The following is a 14915-nucleotide window of genomic DNA, read 5'->3' as shown; positions in this document are numbered from 1 at the left end:
TGCTCCCACTTCCATTGAGGAATAAGTAGAGACTGTAATGGTCCCGCAGGTCTCTCATGTTCTGCTTTTACCTATTGACATACTAGACACTGAGCTACAAATTGAGCAATATCCTTTTTCATACCACTCCACCAAAAATGTTTCTTTAAATTCTGATACATCTTTGTGCCTCCTAGATGCATTGTATAAGCCGAGCTAAGAGCCTCCTCTAAATTTTCATTTCTTAATTCTGGAACTTTAGGGACGCACAATCTGCTACCAAATCTTAAGGAACCATCCTCATGCACATGGAATTCGCTTTGAACACCAGACTCTACTATTCCCCTTACCCTCTGTAATTCTGAATCCTCTTTTTGAGATGACTTAATTCTTTCAATCAAGGTAGGCTGCACCATAAGATTAGCAAGTCGTACTTGAGGATCATGCAGTCGTACTTCAATTTCATATCTCTTCAAGTCCAACAAAATGTTTCTTTGTGTAGTGATCAGAGCCGCTAATTTACTTGAAGATTTTCTGCTTAGAGCATCGGCCACAACATTTGCTTTTTCCGGATGGTAATTGATAGTTAGATCATAATCTTTTAATAGCTCTAACCATCTTCTTTGCCTCAAATTCAGCTCCTTTTGAGTATAGATATACTTCAAACTTTTGTCGTCCGTAAAAATTTCACAATGTTCACCATATAAATAGTGCCTCCATATTTTTAAAGCAAAGATCACAGCTGCTAACTCCAAATCATGTGTAGGGTAATTCAGCTCATATGGTTTCAACTATCTAGAAGCATAGGCTATCACCTTCTCATTCGGCATAAGAACACAGCCGAGGCCCTTGCGTGATGCATCACTATAGATGCTGAAGCCTCCTGTTCCAGATGGAAGGGCCAATATCGGAGCTGTCACCAATTGTCTTTTCAACTCCTGAAACTCTGCTCACAATCCTCCTTCCATTCAAATTTTACTTGCTTTTGGGTTAGGCGAGATAGAGGCATGGCAATACGAGAGAATCCCTCAACGAATCTCCGATAGTATCCCACTATTCCCAAAAAGCTGCGCACCTCGGACACATTAGTAGGTCTACTCCAATGAACTACTGCCTCTACTTTCTTTGGGTCGACAGAGATGCCATCCTTGGAGATCACGTGCCCGAGAAAGGTGATACTGTTTAACCAGAACTCACATTTCTGCAACTTGCCATAAAGCTTGTTTTCTCTAAGAGTTTGTAATACTATCCTCAAATGCTCCTTATGCTCTTGTGGACTTTTTGAATAGACTAGAATGTCATCAATAAATACTACCACAAATTGATCCAGGTAGGGTTTGAACACCCGATTCATAAGATCCATAAAGGCTGCTGGTGCATTTGTTAACCCGAAGGGCATAACTAAAAACTCATAGTGTTCATATCTAGTTCTGAATGCTGTCTTTGGTATGTCTTCAGCCTTTATTCTCAACTGGTGATATCCGGAGCGTAGATCAAGTTTTGAGAAGATTTGTGCCCCTTGCAGCTGATCGAACAAATCATCAATTCTCGGTAAAGGGTATTTGTTCCGCACTATTACTCCATTTATTTCTCGATAATCTATGCAAAGCCGGAAACTGCCATCTTTCTTTTTCACAAATAGTACAGGAGCACCCCAAGGAGAAACACTAGGCCTGATGAAACCCTTGTCCAACAGCTCCTGTAGTTGTTCCTTTAGCACTTTTAATTCAGCTAGAGCCATCCGATATGGGGCCTTAGAAATCGGTCCAGTGCCAGGATCAAATCAATGGAGAATTCAACCTCTTTCAGGGGGTAATCTTGGCAAATCCTCTGGAAAGACATTAGGAAATTCCCTCACAATAGGAATGTCTTCTAGTTTGAGTTCTTCCAGCTGGGTGCCCATTACCATGGCTAAGAATCCTTCATCACCTTTCCGAAGGAGTCGCTTGGCCTGTATGGCTGAAATTACTTTTGGCGGAGGTGACATTCTGTTGCCATTAAAAGTACACTCTAGCTGACCAGAAATTTGAAATTTTACTGTTTTCTCGAAGCAGTCAACAGTGGCATGATATGCTGCCAACCAGTCCATCCCAAGGATCATGTCGAAATCCTTCATCCCTAGGACTAGTAAATTTACTTTCATTTTCCTGCCTTCAATATTCAAGATACAATCTTTGTAGACAGAGTTAACTAAGATTACATCTCCATTAGGGATGGAGACACACAGTTCAGTCTCTAGTGGTAAAGAAATCAATGTACTATTTCTTCCGACAAAATCAGTAGATACAAAAGAATGAGTAGCTCCAGGATCAATCAAAATATAGGCATTCGTGGATGAGATTTCAATTGTACCTGTCACCACGGTGTTAGAGGCGTCGGCATCGTGTTGTGTAAGAGCATAGACTCGCCCCTGAGTTCTAGGCCTTTGATGTCCTCCTCGTTGTTCATTCTGAGTTGCTTGGTTGGTTGGAGCTCCCTGAATACGCTGAGATGCCTGTCGAGTTTGTTGCTCTCTGCGATTAGGACAAGTGTCTGCCCTATGGCCCTGTTGGCCACATAAAAAACAATTCCCATTAAACCAGTGACAGTCTCTTCGATAATGGGGGCCACCACATCTATAGCATTTTACAGTATCCTTGTGCTGAGTTTTATCATTCACAGTAGTTTGTTTCTTGGGCTTGGATTCAGTATTTCTGCCCTGCTTATTTTGTAGCTCAGCTTGTCTGTTCCTCTTTTTCAAAATTCTTTCCCTCTCTTCTTGAGTGTCATTTAAGCCCCTTTCAACTACCAAAGCTTTGTTAACCACATCCTTGTAGGAAGAAAGCTCGAAGGTAGACACCTGTTGTCTGATTCGGGCTCTAAGTCCACTTTCAAACTTCTCAGCTCGTTCTCTTTCATTCTCCACCTGTCCTAGGGCATACCTGGCCAGTTCCTCAAACTTTGCAGCATACTCTGCGACCGTCATATTCCCCTGCTCTAACCGGGTAAACTCTCGAAATTTCTGTCGTCTCACGCTTTGGGGAATATACTTGTCACGGAAAAGCTCCTTAAATCCTTCCCAAGTCAAAGATGTAGCGTTCTGTCCCATCTTTCCTCTTTCCATATTCCACCAAATATCCGCTTCTTCCAGCAGCATAAATGTAGCAAAAGCAACCCTATCCTCATCAGGGCATCTCAGAGCATTGAAAACCTTTTCCATTTCATTCAACCAAGTCTCAGCCTCTAAAGGGTCAGAAGTGCCTTTAAAAGCTGAAGGTGCAAACTTTTTGAATTCTGCCAAACAAACATGATGCTCCTGCCGACTCGTAGCCCCCTGTAGGTACTGAGGAGTCACCTGCTGCTGCTGATGTTGTAACTGTTGCTGCATAAATTGTTGCTGCTGTTCCATGAAGCGTTGTTGCATCTCCATCATTCTCATCATGTCTGAACGGGAAGTAGCTTGTTGTTGCATCATTGTTTGCATCATCTGAGAAGCACTCAGTGGTTCATTAGGCTGAATTCCAGGCTCACCCGAGATTCCTGTCCTTGGAGTTTTCGGGGTTTCCATCTTCAGAGCACTACCAACAGGGTTGACGTGGTATTCCTGCGGGTGCATACTCCTGGCCGGCGAGGGTGGAGCACCTTCTTGTTGTTCGGAGGGCGTCCAAGCAGTGGAGCCATCGGCAAAGTGAGTCGGCCTCCTATTACGCCCACGTCCACTCCCTCGTGCCATATCAACCTACACAAGTTACTTTTAACATTTTAAGATTGCAAAGAAAATGTATCTATGGGGTACTTTAGTAAGTCATTTAATATTCTTCCCCCACTCACTCACCTGAACCTAAACCCTAGGATACCTTAACCTTAAGCTCTGATACTACTCTGTCAGGCCCCGAACCCCGCACCCGGGTCCGGGTACGCGATCGGCCGCATGAGCCATAGAGCAGTGCCCTAAAGATCATGCAAGGCCTAAGATGAACAAAAATCCGATAATTCCACAATTAATCACTTAATTCAAATAAACAAGTTCGACATGTCCAAATAAACAAATTAGTTCAATTACAAGATTTTCAAATGTTCATCGACATCGACATCAAAGAAAGATAAACTAACTAGCTAATGACTTTGATACTCGCGCTCCGCGCCCAACCCATCCATGTTTATGCATCCTGCAACTCTGAAAAGAGAAAACAAAAAGAAGGGGGTGAGCTTTACAGCCCAGTAAGAACCCCTACACATCCACACCAACACCATAATAATATAGATTTGAAAACCACGATAAATCGATGCACATTTCATGAAAACATAAACAGTTTCCAAAAGACTCAAATAATCAATATAAGTATGTACATCAAACATCAATAAAAGTCCAGTCACACAAGAATGATATAGCATATTATAGCTCATAAACCTTCATTACTGTTTTCAATGCTTTTTCTTTTCATTCTATATTAACTTGATCCGGATCAATTATCTTTCCGACTTTGGGCTACATCCCGGTCACGTTTTCGTTCCGTGACGGGGCAATCGATAGTATCACATTTCCAGCCTGTGACGGGGCAATCGCTAGTATCACATTTCCAGCCTGTGATGGGGCAATCGATAGTTTCACATTTCCAGCTTGTGATGGGGCAATCGATAATAACGAGATAAGCCCAAAGTCCCTGTTCATTTAATCAATTCACAAACACACATCCATTCCCTTTTTCCACTTTATTTTCGGCCTAGACTAACCATGGTCACGTTTGCGGCCCGTGACAGGGCAATCAATATAACATGGTTAGTCTATACCACCACATCCATAAATCCAAATATGCAGGTATAGGTTATACACATACATGCATCCATCATAATACCAATCACAAGCCATCATGATCAAAATATAATTAAATATAAAACTGTTTTGCTTTGTCTGGATCATAGCATATCAAACATATATAATGCGAAAATATTTTTATCATGTAGGATTGGCGTACAAGGATTCTTACCCTTTATTGAAAACTCAGACAACTAATCATCTGCCCTCATGGCGATCTATGAACCGGAATGCGCAGGACTCTGCTCAGCGTCCTCTCGTCCAATAAATTGTTTCCCTACAGAACCAAGTCATCATTAAAATTTATCAAAGATATATGATGATCTAGGACTCCTGTTTAATCCTCTAAAGGGTCCTCTAAAATCTAGCATCCCAAGACTATCTAGAGTCCTCAAAGCCATGATCTCCCTAGATCCAAGTGTAAGGAGAGAATCCAACAACAAATAATATAATAAGAGGAAAATATAATAAGAGAAAGGGAGTGGAAAGACCCTCTCTCTTTCTCTCTTCTTCCTTCTTCCCGATGGAAAGGGGAGAAGGGGGGTTTGGCAGCAGGTGGCCCACGGCCGGCGACGCCCCCTGGTCGTCGGCCTGTGGCGGTGCCACACCCGGCGACGCCCCATGGTGGTGCCACGCCCGGCGACGGCCGGCCGGAACGGAAGGGGAGAAGGCTGAACAGAGGCTCGGCTTTCCCCATTTGCCCGGCGGCTTCCCGGCCACATCCCCAAGGAAATAATAGCCAAAGACGAAGGAGAAGAAGGAGAAGGTGCTCACCTTGCCTTCGGCGAGCTCCTCCCGACCGGCTCGACGGCGAAAGCTCCGATCCCTCCCGCGGCAAGGTAGAACCCAATCTCCCTTCTCTTTTTTTTTTTTGTGTGTGTGTGGAAGGGCCCTCGGTTGATGCCCTAGGAAAAGAAAGGGAGGAAATCTCCCTGATTTGGTATGGTTTTATCACCTTATAACCTCCCCTCCGATGGATTCGAAAGGAGGGGAGAAGGGTTTGAAAACGGGGGAGGGAGCCAATCGGGAGTCTCCCTCCCTCCTTTCTCATGTGTTGGGCCGCCTTGCTTGGAGGCCGGCCCAACCACATGCGGGCCTTTACAACTACAGTGATCTATTAATGCCACTACCACTATGCTTGCTGGCTGAGATATTACAGCCAATATGTTTTGATTTTTGTATGTGTTTGATTTTTGGATGCTGAAAATATTTGTTAACTTAAAACATGTTCCTTTAACCCTCACCCTCGCCTTGGGAGACCCACATCCATGAAGGCACATTGCTAGCATTTGTGGAAATGACAGGAGAAAACTTGCTTTATGCTTTTCTTATGGATTTATGACTGTAGTATAAATGATTCTAGTTATATTTTTCACAAATGTATATGTCAACTTTCTGTACCAAATTATTATGTGTTCTCAGATCTGAGAGGTGGCTGTCATTAATTCTATAAGCATATGTTTAAATTTATCATTGGGCTAGTATACATTGCATCACAACATTTAGGTCAGGATAGAATCTCAAGTACCAATCATGTTCAAGTTTTTTGGGTCCAGCTTATCAGTTGATTTAACTTATAGAAAAGTCTGAATTCTGCTTTAAACCCTCTCATGCATAAGATTTCTAGATTTTCTTGCTTTTTTCCCCTTTGGTGCGCGAGATTTTTCTGATGCCATATACTCATTTTATTCCTTTCAGTACCTTGAAGAAGAGCTTGGCATTGGGGCATTGAGGACTATGAAAAGAATAAAAGCTGCGTTAGATCCCAACAATATCATGAATCCAGGGAAGCTGATTCCTCTTCATGTCTGCATTTGATGTCATATGTCTATTTCTTACACATCCCTGTTCAGAACGAGTGTTACAGAAAGCTTTTCTATTTGAATAAAATAAAATAAAGCTGTGAAGATGGTCAAAATGCGCCATGGGAGCGATGCTTGCAGGAATAATAAGGGCTTCACAATCTCCTGAAACAGCTTTCTGACTAGATATCTTGGTAGCTTTATGATAAATAAAAATTTCCACTGACTGAATCAATGAATATATGAACACCTATTTCTCTGCTCTTATTGGCAGATTGTGCAGCTTGAACCTAACAGCAAACATAATCATCATCCATCTGTTGTTGCATGCTAACCAATCATAATGTTAGTTTTTGCATTCTGACTTATGGCAAGATCCATGGAATTAAAATATAATTTCTTCATTTTCATAGAAGACTCATAAACATGCCACATGAATCTCAAGCAAGACTCCAAGCCTTCTATGATGTGCTCATAGAAGGGATGTGGCTTCTAAGACAGGATATGCTCCCGAATTTGGAAAAGCATTACTCATTGAAGAATTCTCAAATACGCTTTGGAGAATTGAGAAATATTATGTTATGTGCCTGAGTTGTGTTGGTAATTGTATGTTTGAGTCTGAAGCTAGGTAGCAAATATATTAGTGATGGTAATATTTCTTTTCTCCTCTTTTCAATCTTTTCTTCATGCATTTTTTTCAGTATTACTTGCAAGTATGTGATAGGTGCGGTAGGCCGCCTAGTCTTGCCCTCTTGTAAGTTTATCTCATCCCAAATGCGTTTTGCACTACCTGAAATTCTAACCTTCCATTAAATTCCCCTAAATATTATTTGTAGGATACGGCTGAATGGTATCTTTTTTTAACTAGGATTTGGATAAAATGATATATTAGGTACAACTGTATAAATCTAAGAGTGGCAGAGTAGTGATTATAGAATATATTTGGTTGCACAGAAAATTACTTGAAAATTTTAATTTTTTAAAATGTCTAGTTTTCTATTTGTTTCAAAGAAAAAAAATGATGAATGTGGAAAGTTTGTAACTTGATTGCTACAGAACTCTTTCAACGAAAAGTTTTCCGTTTCCATTTCCGTGGATGTATTTGCAACCAAAGATGCACTTAATATTCGAGGGAATGTTGATTAATTATTCCATATCTGTTAGCAAAGAAATTTCAAAATGATAATACTCATTATTTCCTTTTGTTATCATGTCTAAAATGATAACATGCTGTGAGGTGGAGCCTCTCTAAATTGCAGAAATTCATTCCACACATTGCAGAAATATAGTTCATATTAAATGTAATCATCACTGAAACTCAAAACTTAAGAATGTGATAGAAAATTTGGCCATAAAACATGAAGAGTTAATACCTTTGAATGTGGATGGATCTGGATATTATACGAGCTCCAAAAATATAGAGTCAAAATTTTGACATGTAATTTGCATATAAAAAATATATATGGTAATGCTTTAACTCGTTAACTTGATTCACCTGCTGCAAGTCGGCTGGAATTATTTGTTTGGATTTTTCACCTGTTTTATAAATAGGACGGTGTTAGGTTGACATATTTTTGATCTATCCTGCATTTGACCTGGCTCGTATCTCATCCGACCTTACCTAATTATCTAAAGCAATACAATTATATTCTATATGTGTACATCCACTTAGATTTGGTACATAAATGGATGTAACATATGCACACATATATGCAGACATGCATGTATATTTTCGAAGTAAATAGCTATGTTGAAACGTTTCAATCATGTTGACTAATTGTGTTTTCTAGGATTACCATAGAACCATAAACCCAAAGCAAGATGTTTCACTTTGGCTAGCAAATCAATGTCTTGATTTTCCTCACAAAAAATGCCCTAGAAGTGGTCGGAGGGCTATGTTTGGTGAAATATTGTAAAACCAGCAAACTGGGCCGGTCCACTTGACCGGCTTAGAAGGTTTGGCCCAACGGTAAAAAATTTGGATGCATGTGCTTGCACGTGCAAGAAGGAAAAGGAGGTTTCAACCTCAATTAAACAGAATCTAACTCTAGGCCAGGTTATGATCGTGACCGAGCCTCTAGATGTTTCAACCTTGATCGAAGCTCACTATTAAAGTTTCTCTTTGATTTTTTTCTTCGAACGCCGACAACTACCAATATTGATGTTGCTGCCAATTGTCGCCAGAAGGTATGTAAGAAACTGACAATCTTTGATGGACACTTCTTCTCTTTCTTCCATACTCCTTGGAGCCTCGATTCTCACGGGTGATCACCAGATTATGATTGAGAAAGGCAAAGCCTTGTTTTTGGAAGTTTAGCCCTTCTTTTCCTTTTATGGCTGTTATTTTCCACCAACGCTCGTTGTTAGCTCCAGAATGCTTGGTTTCCACAGTTTAAGGGGTTGACACCCTTGTTTTTATACTGATTTAGGCCCTGTTTGGGGAGCTTTTGGCACTTTTTGGCCCTCCAAAAGTACTTTTAGATAAAAAATGGTGTTTGGTAAAATTTTCAGAAAGCTGTTTCAGCTTTTGCGGGAAGCTGAAAATAGCTTTTGGGGAGAAGCTCCAATTTGGAGCTTTCCGAAAATGCTGTTTTCAGATTTATCGGAAAGCTGTTTTTTGGACCAACATACCCTCATTTAAATCTCACTTTTTTCCCCAAAATCCTCATCCCACCTCTTCCTTTCTCACCCATCCTCTCCCTCTCCCTCTCTATCTTCTTCTTCCTCTCAACGCCGCTGCCTCTGTTCCTTCTTCCTTTTCTTTTTTTTTTTCTTTTTTTTGTTTTGGGAGCTCGTGGCTGCCCACGGTGGCAGCCACCATGCCGGCCACCACCCATGGCCGGCGACCCTTCTATATTTCAATGAAATAAAATAATAAATAAATAATTAAATAAAATAAATAAAAAGAAAAATAATGAGTGAGTGGCAAATAATCTGATCTAAATAAATAAATAAATAAAAATATTAGTAATTATTTAACCAATTTTATCACCTAGTTAGAAAATTTATTAGAGAGATAAATGGTCATTAGAAGGATGAAAAATTAATTTACACTAATAATTATAATATTTTTTATATTTATTATTGTATTATACTATAAATATAATATTATATTACATTATATCATAATACATTGATATGTTATGTTAAATAATTTAATATTATATTAAATTATTATTCTATAATACATAATGTTATAGTACTATATTATAATAATATTATATTACATTACATTAATATTATATTATATCATATATTTATGTATTAATACGTATTATATTTTATTATGCTCTATTGTATAATACTGGTAATGTCCTTTATGGTCATTTTGTCACACAAATACATGTTAAAGTGCCACAGCACTTTAGAAATGTAGTTATCAAACAGCAAACAACTTTTTATAAACGCTCTGCTTCAGACAGCTCTACTTTCAAAAACTCTACTACTAACAGCTCCCCCAAACAGGGTCTTAGTATTGCCCGTGCCAGTTGTCGCCAACCACTGGCCACTGTAGGTCCCCTAAGTTCAAGCACTGTCCAAAGCCACCTTTTCTCTCTCTCTTCTTTGGTTGGAGAGAGAACATTTGTTCTTTCTTTCTCTCTTTTCTCTCTTTCCCATCTTCTCTCTCTCATTTCTCTCTCTAGGGTTGTTGGACTTGGTAAGAATGCCTCTTAGTGATTTTTGGATCGACTCTCGTGAAGAGTTCCGATCCAAGGTGGTTGGGTGGCGTGCCATCCCCTACCCTGGCCTTTACCGAACATTGTTAGATTTGGTCATTCTGATCTTCATTAAACCATCTATACCCTAGTCTGACTATAGTTAGATAAATTTTATTTTTAATCAGATTGACCGAGGTGCCAGCCAGCCTACTTGCTCAGCCCTATAGAGGGTTGGAATTGAGGATTTTATTTTTAAAATAATTATAATAAAAAATTTTTATTCTCTGATAAATATTTTTGAAATTAATTGGATATTGATATTGGATTGCGCTCGCAAGGTAAGTAATTTAATTCTTTTTTCATATTTATCGATAAATTATAAATATTTTCTGAATTGCATAATTCTTAATTTATAAACTTGATGCATAATATTTTATTTTTATGTCTTTTCTGAAATATTGTATGATTCTTGATCAAATGTATTGACTGTGCTCGATTGATTTTGATACCGCATGACTTTATATATCTTATAATTTAGAATAGTGAACATGCTTTTGAGAAAAAGAGTTTTGTTCAAAATGAATTTGGACTCCTAGCCAGACTATTTTTTGATACCCTGCCAGCGTGGGTTGTACGTTGACATTTCGATACCCTGCCAGTGGGAGTTGTATATTGGCACTTCGATATCTTACTAGTGAAAGTTATATATTGGTATTTTGATACATTGCCATTGGGGATTATGCGGTTACACTTTAATGTAGTTATAGCTCATAGCTATTGAGATAAACTGGATATTTTGAAAAAAAAATGATTTATGAATGAAATTTGAAATTTGAAATAATTAGATCGTATTTAGATTTGGTTATAAATTGATATATGTTGTATGCTTATTTTCAGCATATTAGTAATTATTTTATTACTTAATTTATATAGCTAAAGTGTTCATGACTTATTGGGTTGTTTTGCTCATTATTCTATAATCTACTATTTTTACAGATTCAGAGAATTAGCTTAATCTAGGGGTTTGATATGGGAGAGTGACTAGCAGAATTTTTGGCAAAGATTATCTTAGACTAGGGTTTAATTAAGTTGATGCAATATTTTAAAATATTGTTAGAATTGTGAGGTATTTAAATTTTGAGTTAGCTATTTAAAATAAAGTTTGAATAATATTATTTAAATTTATTTTGCTGTATATTTATGATATCATATTGAGATGCTTAGCATGCTCGTAGGAATAGTTTTTTATAGATATGCGACAATGACATGACCTCCGGTTCGCAAACTCTGAAGCATGATAATTTGTAATGTCCGGGCCCACAACCTACTAGGCCCAATAAGAAATGGGCCCAGTTAAGGGTTTGGGCCCAAATTTCACTGTGGGCAGTGCTGTTATAATGTTTAAAAAAAAACGAAGGGATAAGACCGACAGGGAAGGGTGACCCTCACCCCTGCTGGCAGCCGATGCCTGCGCACCGGAGACAGGGGGCGGCGGCTAGTCCCGGAGAGGGGAGGAATGGAGCGGATGGGACCTCTCAGAGGGGGGTCTCATCCTCTAAACAATTGTTTAAGCCTCTGCCGGCAACCCTAAGTCACAAACCCCCAAGAACACTGAACGAGAGAGAGAGCCGAAGCCCTGGAGCCGAAGGCGAAGGAGCCCTGAAGCTCCAAGAGGAAGGAGGGACTACCAGGGGGAAGAACTGCCCAACGGTAACCAGCAAAAAGCCAGGTAAGCCCCCTGCCTTCTCTCCCCCTGTTTTGTGCAAGACAACAAAGAAACAAAGAAAGAAGGGAGGAAGGGGACTGCTGGCAGACCAAGGGAGCGGCCGCGGGCATCCCGCAGTGCCGCCGGCTTCTCCCGGCATCTCTTCCCCGTGGGAGAAGAGAAGGCCGCCGCAGGCGCGGCCGTGGGCTCAGCCGCAGGCGCGGCCGTGGACGCCGCGAGCTCGGCCGTGGCACCGCCGATTGTGGCTCGGCCCTCCCAAACCCCCCTTCTTCCTTCACAGGGGAAGAATGAAGAGAGGAAGAGAGAGGGTTTGGGAGTGAGAGAGAGAATATGGGGGGTTGGTGAAGGGAGGTTGAAGAAAAGATGAAGAATGAAAGAAAGAAAGGAAGAGGGAAAAGAAGAGAGGAAGAGGGGACTCATCCTCGTCGTCGTGTGCGGCGGCCGCCGGCTTCGGCCGCGAGCACCGTCGACGCAGGCGCGGCCGAGAGTGCCGCAGGCTCGGCCGGGGATGCCGCGGGGCTTGGCTGCGGACGCCGCCGGTCGTGGCCCGTCCCCCTCCGCTCGCCGTCCTCCCTTTCCGCTCGTCGTGCTCCCATCGTCGGAGAAGAGAGGGAGGGGGAGATCGGGATGAAAGAGAAGGGAGGAGAGGAAGCTTCGGGAAGGAGAAGAAAAGAAGAAGGAGAAGAGAAGAAAAAGGGAAGAAAAAGGGAAAGAAAAAGAAAAAGAAAGAAAGAAAGAAAAAATATAAAAAGAGGGGGTTTAGCCAAATTTGACTAACCTAAGCCCAATTAGACTGGGCAAGTCTAAATCCGAGCTCAATCAGATTGTGCTAAGTCTGGACGAGCCCAAACTGCAAATTGGGTCAAATCCGAACCAAATTAGGCCCAAATTGATTTGGGTCCGAACCCAGTTGAGTGGAGTTAATCCCAGCAGGCCCAATTAATACTAAATTAGGCCCAGTAAATTGACAGAGGACCCAATTGGCTAGAAAAGGTTGGACCCAATTATAAACGATGCCCAATCCTTCAATTAAAAACCCAATCAACCCATGTGGGCCCAATCTGGTTTTAAACTGAGCCCCAAAGGCTCTAAATTGGGTAAATTGGACTTGGCTAGATCCTTGGATGGGATCCAAGCAAGTAAGTTCATAGTATGATGAACTAAGAGATTTTATAATAAATAAATGGGGAATAATGTAAACCCTATGATGTTGTTTTAGGTGATTAAGGATTTGTCACCTGGACTTGAGCAATTTGGAAAGCGAATTGAGGTAAGTAATCTGTCTTAATCCTATCGTAGATCTTGTATTACGTTTTATAAGATGAACCAGTGTTTTTCATACAATTTGAATTGTATGCATGATTAGTGAAGAATGTAAGTAACCTGTCCTAATCCTGTTATGGATCATGTTATGTTATTAATGTTTCCTAAGTATTTATTTTAAGTATATATGTTTCATACATGATATGTTACAATGCATAAGTAACTTTAATGATCCCAGAAGCTATGGCTATGTATGCAACATGATGATACTGATATTATAATCATGCATGTAAGTTTATAAAGTCTTAGCTAGCCCAGAGGCACTATAATGGGCTCAAAGATGCTACTGAGAATGACTGAGCCGCCAGTGGCTGAATAGTAACTGAGCTGCCCCGCCAGTGGCTGAATAGTAACTGAGCTGCCCCGCCAGTGGCTGAATAGTAACTGAGCCTGCCCCGCCAGTGGCTGAATTGGAATTGGGCCTGCCCCGCCAGTGGCTGAATAGTAACTGAGCTTGCCCCGCTGATGAGAGCACAAAAGTGTGCGGTGCCCGATTGTGGTGGAGGTATTAGTACTCTGAGAAAGTCATGCGATTTGATACACACTACACTTTTATATTTCCTTGCTTTGGCAGTTGCCATGCTTGAAAATATATATCAATTAATTACATGTGTATTAGCTTAAGATTTATTTCATATTTCTATTAGAATCTCATGTCATATCATTCATGATGTTTGTGGGTAGCGTCCCTGAAAACCCTCACGAGACAACACTCGTCCACTAGGGTAACCTAGGGGTTTAACGGCTTGTTGCACGTGCTAAGTGTAATCGTGATTCCTACGAAAGTGAATATTTATCTTAATTTTATACAATTAGTTCTAATAAAACATCAAAGGATCAACCAACACTTTTTGCACTCTCATTTTATTATCTGCTCGTTAATTGCTAGAGACTAGCAATAAGCTAGTTGGGGGGTGTGATGAGAGCACAAAAGTGTGATCTACACATCACTTAAATTAGTATTATTGCTAATAAATAATGATAGAAGTGCTGTATTAATATTATATTTTTGTGGGGTGCAGGTGATCAGAACCACTTCATCGCAGCTTCATTTTTCTGCAAGCCTAAGCATCTGCAAGCCGGCATCTATTCCACGTGTCCGCCCGCGTGGAAGAAACGAGCATCCTCCTCTTTCCCCGTTTCAAAGGCTTTTGGAGTTCACAATTTATCTGCACCCACCGCTTCATCCACGTGTTCACCCAGCTCCAACGATCAAGCCCAGCCGTCCATCATCCATGGAGCTTCTTCCGCGAGCCATCCACCATGTCACAGCGCGTCCTAGCATCAACAAAGCATCCGAATCCAGTGATCACATCCAAGTTCCCAGCGATTTCAGCTCTCCCGAGATCCCAGCAATCGTGATTCCGATCCACCCGCGCTTCCCAGCATCTTCGAATCCTTCCGCGATGGAACAACAGAGAATCCCAAATCCCGCGATGCATTCCAAAGCTTCCACGATCCAGCTTTCCCAGCATCCCAGATTCTGCCTCATCCGCGAAGATCCCAGCGTCCGCATGGAGTTTCTTCCGCGAGCCATCCACGGTTCAGGTACCACGCACCCTAACCGAGTCCGTGATTCCGGCATCCCGTGATTTCAGCATCGGCGATCAACTCCCGTCTGCGTCTTAGTT

The 14915-nt window shown here is 41.0% G+C and overlaps 1 protein-coding gene across 2 annotated transcripts in view; it reads left to right on the top strand.

Annotated features, from left to right (window-relative positions):
- Positions 1-6843, top strand: part of LOC103722587 (D-lactate dehydrogenase [cytochrome], mitochondrial) — a 75758-nt gene extending 68915 nt beyond the window's left edge. For both annotated transcript variants that reach the window (XM_039117739.2, XM_088721076.1), the window contains exon 18: positions 6473-6843. In XM_039117739.2, coding sequence (XP_038973667.1) covers positions 6473-6592 — 120 coding nt within the window. In that variant the 3' untranslated portion in view covers positions 6593-6843. The remainder of the gene's footprint in view (positions 1-6472) is intronic.
- Positions 6844-14915: the final 8072 nt, after the last annotated feature.

This window comes from Phoenix dactylifera, chromosome 1, assembly GCF_051530095.1.
Source record: "Phoenix dactylifera cultivar Ajwa chromosome 1, Ajwa_hap1_PhDact_Kaust_v1.1, whole genome shotgun sequence".
Taxonomy (NCBI): Eukaryota; Viridiplantae; Streptophyta; class Magnoliopsida; order Arecales; family Arecaceae; genus Phoenix; species Phoenix dactylifera.
This window is presented reverse-complemented; position numbering and strand designations above follow the sequence as displayed.